Raw genomic sequence first — 13,892 nt, 5'->3', positions numbered from 1 at the left:
GAAATAACAAAAACAACTAGCAAACCAGACTGTTATCGATCGTTGGTACATGTACCAGGTCTCACACCTATGATAAAACGCACACTAAAAATCAACATGCCTTCGGTGGGAATCGCTTGCAGCAGCGATCACACAGTCAAGAGTTTGTGTAAGACTGCTAAAGATCCCGTTCCCCACATGCAGAAAAGTAATGCCGTATACCGAATTGCATGTATTGACTGCGAGAAATGCTACATCGGTATGACCAAAAATCAGCTGCGAACGAGGATGTACGGCCACCAGTCGTTAGTGAACACTCTCGATCGGCACCTATCGACTGGTCACGAATACTCTGATCCACTGATACAGCAGCTCAGAGAGAAATCTGCTCTGTTGGAGCACGCTATAGATCAACAACACCGTTTTGATATAAACAATCCATCGATAGTCGATACCAGTTTCAAAACACAGGCGCTGCCGGTATTGGAGATGTGCCACATATACACCACTCCTGATACGGTCAATCGACGTACGGACACTGATGGCATCAGCGCTACATATAGCTATCTGCTTACAAGTGTAGCGAATCTGAGAGCGGAGCGACCAACAGCAGCCCGTCAGCACCAAAGCGACACCAACGAAGCATTTGATTCCAACACTAACCAAAGCTCATAGACTTGTCCGCACAGAATATTTCTTCCTCCCCTGTAGTATTGGTGTTTGGGCTAGAGTCCGACAGTTCGAGTGGGAAAATTTTTGTGTGATGGAGGCGAAGTGTATCGCTCGATAGGTTTTTTCACCAAATGTACCAAAACTTGAATCTGCGCTTCGGATGTACGGCATTAAACCCTTTACGACCCGACCTTTTTATGTTTAGCAAAAACTTTTTAACTTGTTGGTTACTGTTCTCGAGTGAGTAGTTTTTCAATGTCATATAGTGTAATATTGTCCTAATGTAAATCAATTTGTACGTAAAATGTGAAATATATTTTAGGCCCTGATGATGGTCCCATAGAAGGACCGAAACGTTGGTGATGAGCAGATAGAAATCAACGCAATTTGAAAGGAAAAATTCTGAAGATGTGTGATCTGCGCCAAAAACGTATTTTTTGTATGTCCCAATGCTTCTTTAGAACAAAGTTTTCTTATAAAATTCAACTAACAAAATTATACTTCATACTTTGTAATTTATACTTTATACTTTGTACTTTATATTTCATACTTTATACATTATACTTTCTACTTTATACTATATACTATATACTTTATACTTTATACTTCATACTTTACACTTTATACTTTATACTTTAAACTTTATACTTTATACTTTATACTTTATACTTTATACTTTATACTTTTTACTTTATACTTTATACTTTATACTCTAAACTTCAAACTTTAAACTTTAAACTTTAAGCTTCAAACTTCAAACTTTAAACTTTAAACTTTAAACTTTAAACTTTAAACTTTAAACTTTAAACTTTAAACTTTAAACTTTAAACTTTAAACTTTAAACTTTAAACTTTAAACTTTAAACTTTAAACTTTAAACTTTAAACTTTAAACTTTAAACTTTAAACTTTAAACTTTAAACTTTAAACTTTAAACTTTAAACTTTAAACTTTAAACTTTAAACTTTAAACTTTAAACTTTAAACTTTAAACTTTAAACTTTAAACTTTAAACTTTAAACTTTAAACTTTAAACTTTAAACTTTAAACTTTAAACTTTAAACTTTAAACTTTAAACTTTAAACTTTAAACTTTAAACTTTAAACTTTAAACTTTAAACTTTAAACTTTAAACTTTAAACTTTAAACTTTAAACCTTAAACCTTAAACCTTAAACCTTAAACCTTAAACCTTAAACTTTAAACTTTAAACTTTAAACTTTAAACTTTAAACTTTAAACTTTAAACTTTAAACTTTAAACTTCAAACTTTAAACTTTAAACTTTAAACTTTGAACTTTTAACTTTGAACTTTAAACTTTAAACTTTAAACTTTAAACTTTAAACTTTAAACTTTAAACTTTAAACTTTAAACTTTAAACTTTAAACTTTAAACTTTAAACTTTAAACTTTAAACTTTAAACTTTAAACTTTAAACTTTAAACTTTAAACTTTAAACTTTAAACTTTAAACTTTAAACTTTAAACTTTAAACTTTAAACTTTAAACTTCTAACTTTAAACTTTAAACTTTAAACTTTAAACTTTAAACTTTAAACTTTAAACTTTAAACTTTAAACTTTAAACTTTAAACTTTAAACTTTAAACTTTAAACTTTAAACTTTAAACTTTAAACTTTAAACTTTAAACTTTAAACTTTAAACTTTAAACTTTGAACTTTAAACTTTGAACTTTAAACTTTAACTTTTAACTTTTAACTTTTAACTTTTAACTTTTTACTTTTAACTTTTAACTTTTAACTTTTAACTTTTAACTTTTAACTTTTAACTTTTAACTTTTACCTTTTAACTTTTAACTTTTAACTTTTAACTTTTAACTTTTAACTTTTAACTTTTAACTTTTAACTTTTAACTTTTAACTTTTAACTTTTAACTTTTAACTTTTAACTTTTAACTTTTAACTTTGAACTTTTAACTTTTAACTTTTAACTTTTAACTTTTAACTTTTAACTTTTAACTTTTAACTTTTAACTTTTAACTTTTAACTTTTAACTTTTAACTTTTAACTTTTAACTTTTAACTTTTAACTTTTAACTTTTAACTTTTAACTTTAACTTTTAACTTTTAACTTTAACTTTTAACTTTTAACTTTTAACTTTTATCTTTCAACTGTTAACTTATAACCCTTGAATTTTTACTTTTTACTTTTACTTTTTACTTTTTACTTTTTACTTTTTACTTTTTACTTTTCACTTTTAACTTTTAACTTTTTACTTTTAACTTTTTACTTTTTACTTTTTACTTTTTACTTTTTACCCTTTACTTTATAGCTTTGTATCCAATAAAGATATGATTTTTGTTCAGCGAAGTTTCATATTTTTATATTCATTATAACTCTGCCGAATAAACCATTTCTAATTTTCTAACACAATTTCTTTATTTCCTAACACTAAAATGTTAGTTGTCATTTTTTTAAAATAGCAAACTTTCATACTAAATATTATTTTGCGGACACCATCAAGCTGGAATGAAGGTAGAAGGCACGATGGAATTAAGTTCCCTTTTGCGGCTTTTTGGACCACTGTGCAGTGTAATGATCATGACAATAACGTTAACGGTGTAATTTTCTAGATTTTAATAACTTTCAGGCCCAGCAGACATAAAAGGAAAAAAATTTCGTGTTAGGCGTAAAATGATATTTAAATAATTCGACCACACAATAATATGATAATAACTTAAAAAAAATATTTGGCTTTAAAGTATTGTGGAAAGTTTCTTTTTGAATTAATAAAAGAGCGGGTCTCGTCTGGATAAGGAAAATTTTTGCTAAGTATAAGCCACATTTTCTGTTTTCGTTCATTTCTCTTATTCTCATTAAATTTAATACATTACTCGCTTTACTAAACTCGAAACATGGTCAAAAGACAAAAAATAAATTAGTTCGTAACTTATTTTTGTTCCATTGATTGGGTTGATTTGCATTGTTTCAGTGCAAAATTTATCACAATTTTTGCGCTGTTTCAAGTTTTGGATAGTCCTATAGTAAAATTGTTTCAAGGTGAGTAAAAAGAAAATTGCAGCCAAACTGAGCTAAAATTCAAAACGATTCGCCTGAAAAGACATGTTAACAATAAAATTTAGAGAAAAATGATAAAAATGAAGTAAAATAAGAGATACAATAATGATGGAAAGCTTTGAAAAAAGTAGAGAAAAAGAAAAAGAACTAGACACTAGGCTCAAAACAATAAAAAAAAGTAAATTAAATATAAAAAAAAAAAATTTTTAAAATTGTATTAACATTACTCAGAAAGTTAGCATGATGTGAATAAAATCCTGGTTGACAAAATTTTATGCTTCTTTTATGTGAACTCTCAAAAAAGTAACGTTTATGTGGGACAGAAATAGTTTTAAAATAACAAGATATTATTTTGGGCTAACAATATCGAGAACATGGAGACCCTAGAATACAGCAATATCAGATAGTGGTGCAATATTCCCTTTCAATAGCGGCAGGTGTTGTTTGCAACGGAAATCGACATTATGCGTAGAATGTTGAATCAATGACAAAGTTTTTTAACTTCGAAACAAAATCTTCGACATGCTTTGAATCACAACCTTAAGGTTGTAAATTCCTGATGAGTTGATGATGAAGGAATTACAATCCTGAGTGTCTACCGTACAAGTTTCTTCGATGAATCACGTAAGAAAAAATAGATCCTAGCCAATAATTGCGCAAATTTATCTCGTACATAAACCTAGATTGATCGGAAAAATTACGCATTTTAAAAGGTTACAAAAGGTTACCACACCATACCCATGGCGGCTGTGGAGAACTCATGGGCTGCATACAGCTATCGAATCCTCCAAATTTATTACGATAGATAATTAGCAGCAATCATTGCCGGTGACGATGGCGATGGCGACGACGACGAAACCGGTGAAGCAGTTGTCCTTTAAACTATACAATCTTGGTGCACAACCGCCATCAGAGATGCAAGAGATGCGCGACTGCGTTACCACAGCTGACTGCCAACCGTCGTCGTCCGCCGTCCACCCATCCTTTGGGGTGCCTGATCGAGATTAATGGACTTGCGAAACCAGACCTGCTGCTGCTGCTGTTGCTGCTGATGGCCCCCATTAGACCTCCTATCGGTGGGGAGATACGATGAGAATTTCTCACCCCGGTTGTCAGCGTCTGCATGCGTAGACAGCGGTGCTAGGATTGTTGCGAAAATACGCAATCTTGTCAAGTGCGCTTGATGAATTATGCCCCAGACCGCAACCGCCGCCGCGGTGACTCTGGGAAGTGCATTGCGGTAGAACAAGCAACCGGTCTAGCTGTACCCGCTAGTTAGTCAATCTGACCAACAGCCAGCAATGAGACAGCGAGACAGAACAACGGAGATTGGGTTGTGCAAAGAGTTCCGATTTCAACACTTTACTAGCAGCGCGGTGTTGAATGAGTAAATTGAAATTTAACATGATTTGTTAGCTGCACAATTAATTCTGAAATTGATTTTCTGACAAAAAATGGGAGAACATGAGAAATGATCCTTCTACTGAAGCATGACGAAGTACCGTGAAGTCCGCATCTGATCCGCAATCCAGCTGCTAATTTAAACCTAATTAGAATAATCTTGATGACATGCGTTCCACCGCTTATTGATGGTAAACTGTAAAACTATCAATTGGCGTTAAAGGTCAGGTGCCCTGGCGGGAGTTCCGCTTATTAGCACTCGCATCTCGCATCTCAGAAAAATACCATCAAATTCGATTTTTTTTGCAGCTGCTGCTGCTCGTGGTGGGCTACGGAAGCTGAACGAATAATCTTCCTCGAGCAATCTTGAAATCGAACCGAAACGAGCGAGATTTCAATTTCAGCGCCACGGCAGAGTGGATTTCTTTGGCCGAGCGAACCGAGAAGCGCAAGGTAACTGAATGCCCTTTTCCAAACCACGCTCCGCCGCGTCAGTGCCGGGCTGCTGTTGACGCCTGATGCGCTCGGGTTACACTAACAACCGTTAGATTTATTATGCAGTGTAAGTCACTAACTGCAACGGTGAAGTGCAAAGGCGGAAGCGTACTGCGATCAGCTGTTGGTTGAGTAAAAAAATGGCCCCCCTGCTGCTGCTGCTGTGGCTCTTCTTCGAAACAATTAGGTATATATGATAATAATAGTTCCTACTTCAAGGCTCGTGGTATTTAACGGCTCAGGTTGCTACTGCAACTCATAACGAGAGTGCGGTATTCACCGGCATAATTTATATGTAGTAAGTGCACCAAAGCGGCGATGATTGACAGGTAATTTTCGAATATACAAAAGCAAATTGACGACGTCATGTGAAGTTATAACTGGTACGGAGGATTGTTTGTTCGAAGTTGGAATGAAGTTCTGACAGAAGGTAGAAAAGGACTGTTACATGCAAAAGAGCGTGATTATTCATCTATATATTTATTATAATACATGAGAGAAAAAAAAGATTGAAACTAGATACGGACATGTTTTACTCAACATGACGCCGTATTGGATTCAAATTGGACTTCCTTGAGATCAGGAGCAATGAATCCTAATACAGTTTTTTAAGTGTTTTGCGATTTGAAAGGCACGGGAGGTAGAGCCCATTTTTACCAAGCTCAAACAAGAGATAGAGCCTATTATGTTTATTATGGACTACATCATTACCCAGACGTATTATATAGATGCAATTGCTGGCGGAGACAAATATCATCTTTACCTTCATATCTGCCCAGTCGCTTTTTGTGGAATATTCTACCTCGTCTATACACAAAATCATTTAATTCCTGAAACAAAATGTCTTTTATTGCATATTTATTCCGCTGCAATGCGGCCGCCGTCGTTCTCCCACGGAAACGAGGTGATACTAATCAGCTCTTTATTCTGGTAAAGTGATATCGGTTGAATATACTATTTCAGACCATGCAAACGAAAGTTGCCTCGAATGTCTGTCTGGCTGACGGGATCGAAATTTTGTGATTGTACCTGGGAGAGAGGCTTCTGGGAAAGAGGCTGAAGTTTTGCATGACGATTATTTTCGAGAATACAACATTTTTGAGTTTTACTGCAAAACGAATTTCAAAAAGTCGATTTCCGTTGGCATCCTTGATTTTATGTCCAGCAATGAACATCAGTCGATTGTGGTTCTCGAATTTACCATTGGCTGAACTACGCAACGGTTTGTTTATACAGCACGTGCGTTGCACGGTAAGCGGTATCGTTGATGATAGCAAAAAAAAAACACTTTTATCTCTTAAGTTATTATATTCTGAAACATTCTCCCGCGTCCATATTCTTACATCAATGCAATTAAATGTATTGAGAGTGAGGGACGTGAACGCGCCAAACTACTGTTTTTCTAGTCCCGTTTTGCTACATGATAGTTATTGATTTAGGTTACTCTCTTACAACCTACCGCTCTCTTCTATGTTCTCAAGATTCAGAAGATATTTTTTTCAAATAAATCAAAAAAAAAAATAACATAAACTTTGCACATCTTAGATTAGACGAGCACTGGTATCAATTATTCAGTGCTCGACTAAGTAAAATTTGAAAGCCGAATTCGATAATAACGCTAGAAGTATTGCGCGATATGCATCCAATACAATTGTAATTCAACATGGATGCTTACTCTACATCTCTATCTGGTATTAAAGAGTGTAACGGTCAAAAATTGATCAACTTCAATTTGCCGTATTATTTTTATCGTGTATCAAAAAAAAAAACCTGTGCACCTCTCAGATCAAAGATGTGAATATAGTATCATGCCTTGTGTACGATTTTGACATTTGCTTTTCAGTTGCGAAAATGGCGTCGAAACAAGAGAAACAATGCATCAACCTTTTGTTCGTGCATCGTGAAATCAGAACTACTCGCACGCCAAGTTGGAAGAATTGTTGAATGTGGCCAAATCCTCCGTCACCAACGTAATAAAAGCGTTTGAAGAACGTTTGTCGTCTGCCAGGATCGGGTGGAAATCGAAATCCGAATGCCGCAAAAACGACAAAAAGAGAGGCCAGCAGTTTTAAGCGGAATCCCAACCTTTTCGTCCGAGATGTCGCAAGCAAGCTAGGAATGTCGTCTACAACTGTGAATCGAGCTTAAACGAGCCGGACTGTCGACTTACAAATCGTGACGATAAGCGAAATAAGTCGGCCAGATTACGATCGCGAAAGCTGTAGATGCTAACGAAGTATGATTGCGTGGTACAGGATAATGAAACTTACGTCAAGGCAGACTTTAAACAGCTTCCTGGACACCTAAACCTAGAACACCAGAAATAATCCACCTCGTGGTAAAAAATTTCTTTGTTATACCAACACTTCGTTTTATTTTTCAGCCACTGCCAAGAATTTATGCGTTTCTCTATTTTAAACATCTATCATTAATTTGCAAAAAAAAAATCAAATCATAATTCGTATATGACGAGCAATAAACTAAGGAGCCAGGGAAAAGAGAAGAAGAATAAACAAGTTAAAAATAGTGAGAGAAAACGAAAAAAGTCAGAGAAAGAGACAGAAAGAATGTGAAACTAAGAGGGAAAAATATAAACGAAATTGAAAAAAAAACCCAGATGGAGGAAGAGAGAAAAATAAAAAAGAGAGAAAGGAAAGAGATAGATAAACATAGTGAGAGAAATATATAAAGAGGGAAACACCTATTGAGAGAGAAACAAAGAGAGTGAACAAAATAAAAAGAGAAAAGTAGAGAGAGAGAGAGAAAACTAAAGAGAAAAACAGAGAGAGAGAGAGAAAATAAAGAGAACGAAAAATAAAGACCACGAAAAATGCAAAGAGAGAAAAATAGAGAAAGAGAAGGTGAGAAAAATAGAGTGAGAGAATGAAAGAAGAGAGAAATAAAGAGAGAGGGAAAAAAAGAGAAAAATAGATAAAGGGAGAAGCATAGAGAGAGAGAGAAACATATAGAGAAAGAGAAATATGGAGAGAGGGAAACATAGAGAGAGAAGAAAAGGTAGATAGGAAGAGAGAGGAAGTAGATAAAGAACAAGAGATATAGAAAAATATAAAGAGTAAAATAAAGAGAGAAAAAGAAAAAGTAAAAACAATGAGGGGGATAAAAAAGAAAAGTAGAGAAAAAGAAAGAAAGAAAAGAGAAAGAGAGAAAATAGTTGAAGATTAAATAAGAAAAAGAGAGGGAGAATGAGAGAGAGAAACATAGAGAACAAAATATAGAGATTCGAGTAGAGAGAGAATAATAGACAGAGAGAAAAAAAACAAGAGAGAAAAATAGACAGCAAAAATTAGAGAGAGAAATATAGAGAGACAAAATTAAAGAGACAGAAAAATAGAGAGAGAAAGAAAGAGAGAAAAACAGCGAGGGAAACATAGGGAGAGAGAGAGAACAGAAAGAGAGCGAGAGAAAAAGAGAAAGAAAGTAGTGAGAGAAAAAAATAAAGACGAAGTTGAAGAAAAGCGCATAGAGAAAAAAAAAGAATAAATAAAAGAGAGAGAAAAGAGTAAAGAGAGAACGAAACATAGTGAAAGAAAAATATGTATAGAGAGATGAACATAGAAAGTGAGAAAAATAAAAAAAAACAGTAGAGAGAGAAAAATGGAGAGAGAGAGGAAATTTAAGAAAATAAAAAAATTGAAACAAAATGAGGAGAGACAAGGAGAGAGAGAGAAAAATAAAGAGAGAGAAAGAGAGAAACAAAACTAGATAGACAGAACGACCTAGAGCAGGGCCGGATTTAGACGCTGGGGGGCCCGGGGCTAATTTGTTTGTGAGGCCCCCTTTTCTGAAAACATTTAGCGGTAACGTTCTGGAAGGTGACGAGCAAAAAAAAGGTCGCCCTAGGACTAGGGAAGTCCCTTCAATCGGGAGGCCCGGGGCATTTGCCCCTTTTGCCCCCCCCCCCCCTCAAATCCGGGCCTGACCTAGAGAGAAATGGATAGAGAGAAAAATAAAGAAATAAAAGTAGAGAAAGAACGATAGAGAGAGAGAGAAATTGAGAGAAAAATGGATAGAGAGAGAAAAATAAAGAGAAATGAATAGAAAGAGCAAGATAGAGAGAGAAAGAAAGAAAAGCAAGAGAAAAAATAGTTGGCGAGAACGACAAAGAGAGGGAATTGGAAAGAGAAACATAGAGAGAGACAGAAACATAAAGGGAGAAGAGTAGGGAGATAACAATGGAGAAAGAAGAATAGAAAAAGAGATAATAGGAAGAAAGAAAAATAGACAGAGAGAGAAACACGAGACAAAAATATAGAGCGAGAGAAAGAGAGAGAGACTTAGAGGGAGAGAGAAAGAGAATAGAAGGTTAAAAATTAGTTAATGAAAAGGACAAAGAGAGAATGAGAAAGAGAAACCTAGAGAGAAATATAGAGAGAGAAGAGTACAAAGAGAGAAACGCAGAGAAAGAAGAATAGAAAGAGAGAGAAAAAAGGCAAAAATAGAGAGAGAAAAATAAAAAGAGACATTGACAGAGAGAGAGAGAAAGAAAGAGAAGGAACGAGAGAGAGGAACAAGAGAGAGAGAGAGTGAGAGAGTGAGAGAGAGAGAAAGAGAGAAAAAGTGAGAGAGAGAATAATTGAGAATAATTGGGATTGGAATGCTCTATTGATACTCAAACAGTTGACTGTCTCATGCCAGAAATATTTTTTGTCTTTAAACTTACACATCCAATCAATGATTCTCCCTGTAAGATTTTGCGGAAACTCTTCATCTTTCATTCACAACTAAACGAAGTTATTTTGTGATTCTAGTTCAACTCCAATATTATCGAAGCCGACTGAATATTTATAGAAACACAAAACAAAAATAATGAGGTTGAAAGTTGAGTTAAGAATATGTTAATGAAACATTTAAAAAAATCAACCGCAATATCAAAAGTATACCGCCCACCAAAGCAGCTAGAAAAATTCTAAAAATGCAAAATTTTAAAGTAAAATACAAAAAAAGGAATATAAGTAAACTAGTTGTGTCAAAAAGGGTCACAGAATAACAGAATTAGTAACAAACTCAACATTCAAAAAAGAAAATATAACAATTTCTAGAAAATAATTGAGAAAAAGAAATGAAACAAGGTAAACAGTGGATCACAAAGAAAACAATAATAGCAGAGACGATAAGAAGTTGTTCAAAAGCATGTAAAGCAGTCTGAAAAAAGGTAGAGGTCAGAACAAATTTGTAACACCAGATGGGAAGGAATTGAAAAAAATTTTTTACTTTGTGTGGACTCATTACTGCGACCAGAGACATTTGATCTATTGTGATATTGCCAAGGTGTTTTCTGTACTCCGCACTTCATATTATTGGCAGTATCACTATCGAAGTGAATAATACGCTGTTTCATTTACAACCGTGCTAGTGTGTGAGAGTTTACCCTTTCGTTTCAAGCTTACTGCTCTACTATACCGAGCCTCTTTCTATTTTACCAATATAGCCAAATTACAATTCCCTGGATTGAGGCTACACCTAACGTTCCTCTCTGGCCGGGTTAATTCTAAGAGGGACTTATTATGTCAAGAGGAAGGAGTCTTATCGAAACCTCGTTCCTCCTACCAACACCGCGTCACAATTACAATTCCCTGAAGAGGAACTCAATGCTTCACCTCTGGTCAGTTTTATTATAAGTAGGACTTATATTTAGATTCAAGAACCGATGAGTCAACGAAATGAATTAATTAAAAACAAGAAAACTAACAAAGAAATAGGAGAGGAATACAGTTGAAAAGGTCACAAAAGACGTGTTCGACATTAAACCGGCAAACTCGGTCCGGACTCTGAACAGAGCAAAACTTTCAAAATCCTATTTTTGTCGCATCGGGCAACGAAAGAAGTAATATTTCCGAAGCTCGGGTGAAGTGCGGAGAAATATCCACGGTAAAATTGATGTTAACGAAAAATTAAAGAAAGAAAATTGTGAATTCACACTTTTTTCGCACTGCGTTAGATTTTAATTTTCACCCATTTCCTGCAATTACCGGTAATCGTGTAATAAATATCATTTGTAGCCTTCAAGAATTTTTATCCAAAGTCGTTCCCAGCATCAGCATTTCTGGTATAGGGATAACTTTTTCTTTTCGTGTTTGCTCGAATTCGGTTTATTTGTTTTGTCATAATTATGCCAATCATTGTGGTACGCGGAAAAGCAACTCGAACTAGGATTTTCATAACTACAAAATCATTTAGTAACTGTTAGCTTACGATGATTGCAACCAACGTTTATAATTCGATTAAATCGGGCATTTGTTTCAACATTGAGGAATTGGAAGAAACTTGCTTATTGATTTGCTTGTGGTGTGTGCTAAGTATAATTTGATATCGAACTGCGACATTCTATCACAACAAAAATAGTAATTTCGTAACCTTTTTTGTGAGCATAAGAAAACAAGCAAAAAGACGAACCTGACGAAGAAATGTTCCTCTACTACTCATGAACATGTAAAAGATATGTTTTGAATCTGAAATCATCAACTAAAAGAACAACTCTACTTCAGTTTCGAAAACCTTTTCCTTCAACAGCATACTAATCGGTCACCAGTTCTCATGTTTCCTTTAGGCCAAACAACTCTCATTGATTCTCGTCATGCGTAAACTATATACACATTAAACCCTCTAAGTAAACGAGAAGGTACAGCAGAAAAAATAAACTATCATCTAACCGCGTTTCGAAGTCCGGAGCACAACTGTCAGTGTGCCAGCCTATACCCAACATGGTTCACATTTAGTTCAGTTGCTTGACGGCCAAACTTGATTGACGTTGATCAATTATGTCACAACGATTTCCATTTGCTCTGTCTTTCTGCTGCGTGTTTATCTTACGCAACATTCGCATTCCTACCGCACGGAAACCGAATCCACACTTGGAAGTGATAAAAACAAACAACCGTATCATATCCCACACCTTACTTTCTACCTGTCGCACCGTTTCTTTCTCTCAATTATCGACCGATAAAAGTCGAGCTTCACTCGGCTAATGGGCAACGGCTGTCGTTTTTTTTTCTGTATAACTTACCTTATAGAGTTTTTCCTTCTGGTACCAAACGTCTTCCTCTTCCTCCTGGGCGATGAACGTCGAGTCCAGATTCAGATCGTCCCGCGAACGGGACAAAATTTTGCGCCGTGACACCATCTCACGCGGTAGGGTAGCCTCGAGGGAGCCCAAGCTGAAAACAACAAACGAATAAACCCTGATTAGTATGCTTTGTGCTGGGGAGATAAAATTTTTTAACATATTACAAAAAATAAATTCCCCACCGAACCTAACGCTGAAAGGTGAACACCTAATCGGATCAAAGACCCCGTCTTAGAATAAACTGTCCGTGTTTGGCCTTGAGTTTTGCCAACCCAGATCGACACACCCGTTAGAGGCACTCCGATTTCAGACTAAAAATACCTGTCGAAAACAATCCAATTAGTAATGACTCATGGCGACCCATGTGACCACATGGTATAGGACCACGTGGGAACCCGGCTCGGTTCCATATAAGTCATCGGACCACCCCAATGCCAACTGGCGCAATCCACGCTCGACGCAGCCATCCATTGTTGTACGTTGAATGCTCCAATTGAATTTCGGATTGCCTGCGAATGCGGCGCACCGCGTCTCGGGTTGTGCGATATAAAAATATTAATCTCTTGCTTTAAATTCATTTAGCAGCGCGTTTCGCAAAGGCCTTTTGGTTTGTCGGCGTGGTGTGACCATAGTGCACCACTATTGGATGCATGAGGGGTAGTGCGGATTGATGTGGAGCAATCGCAGAAATACCGAATGGAAGCACGTCGTCGTCGTCGTCGTCGTCGGTGTTGCTACTGGACTAATGGTTAGTAGATCCATCAGAGAGACTGTTAGGTTATGTAACCCCCGCGACACTGAGTGTAGTTTTTGCGATGGTCTGCCCTGGATCAGCGAGCCGCCCACGCACCAAATTTGACTGGAAATTTGCTGTTAATTTGATGAATGGCAGCTGGGTTGGTGAAGATGTTTCCGGTTTAGGCAATTCCACGAACGTTTGAAGTCATACACTAGATTTTTGGAAAACAAATCTTGAGATGGTTGATTACATACTGTGCTTACTCATAAATAAGTTGGGTGAGTCAAAAGTGTAATTCTCGTTTCTGTTTCCACAAAATAAATGGGATTTTTCTGACATTTACTTCGCTAGTCAGGCGATTGCTCAATTCCTACTGGCTTATCGTTTCGAACGAGTTCTACGACCTTGTTGTCCAGTAGGGTGGGTTAGCCGTGGACAAACTCCAGAGCTCGAGTCTCGTCGTTGAGCGCATCCCTATCGGAAGGTTGTGATCT

At 35.8% G+C, this 13,892-nt stretch overlaps 2 protein-coding genes across 6 annotated transcripts in view; one reads left to right on the top strand and one right to left on the bottom strand.

Moving 5' to 3' along the window:
* Positions 1 to 13,892, bottom strand: part of LOC129722872 (uncharacterized) — a 477,511-nt gene that overhangs the window by 222,228 nt on the left and 241,391 nt on the right. For all 5 annotated transcript variants that reach the window (XM_055676678.1, XM_055676679.1, XM_055676680.1 and 2 more), the window contains one exon: positions 12,600 to 12,750. In XM_055676678.1, coding sequence (XP_055532653.1) covers positions 12,600 to 12,750 — 151 coding nt within the window. The remainder of the gene's footprint in view (positions 1 to 12,599; positions 12,751 to 13,892) is intronic.
* LOC129722875 (uncharacterized) lies at positions 29 to 1,034 on the top strand. The gene is made up of 2 exons (XM_055676684.1): positions 29 to 891; positions 974 to 1,034. The coding sequence occupies exon 1, from the start codon at positions 70 to 72 to the stop codon at positions 652 to 654; it is 585 nt and encodes a 194-aa protein (XP_055532659.1). The 5' UTR covers positions 29 to 69; the 3' UTR covers positions 655 to 891; positions 974 to 1,034.

Source organism: Wyeomyia smithii, chromosome 2 (assembly GCF_029784165.1).
Source record: "Wyeomyia smithii strain HCP4-BCI-WySm-NY-G18 chromosome 2, ASM2978416v1, whole genome shotgun sequence".
Classification (NCBI taxonomy): Eukaryota; Metazoa; Arthropoda; class Insecta; order Diptera; family Culicidae; genus Wyeomyia; species Wyeomyia smithii.
Note: the sequence above shows the minus strand (reverse complement) of the source record. Positions and strands in the feature narration are given on the sequence as shown.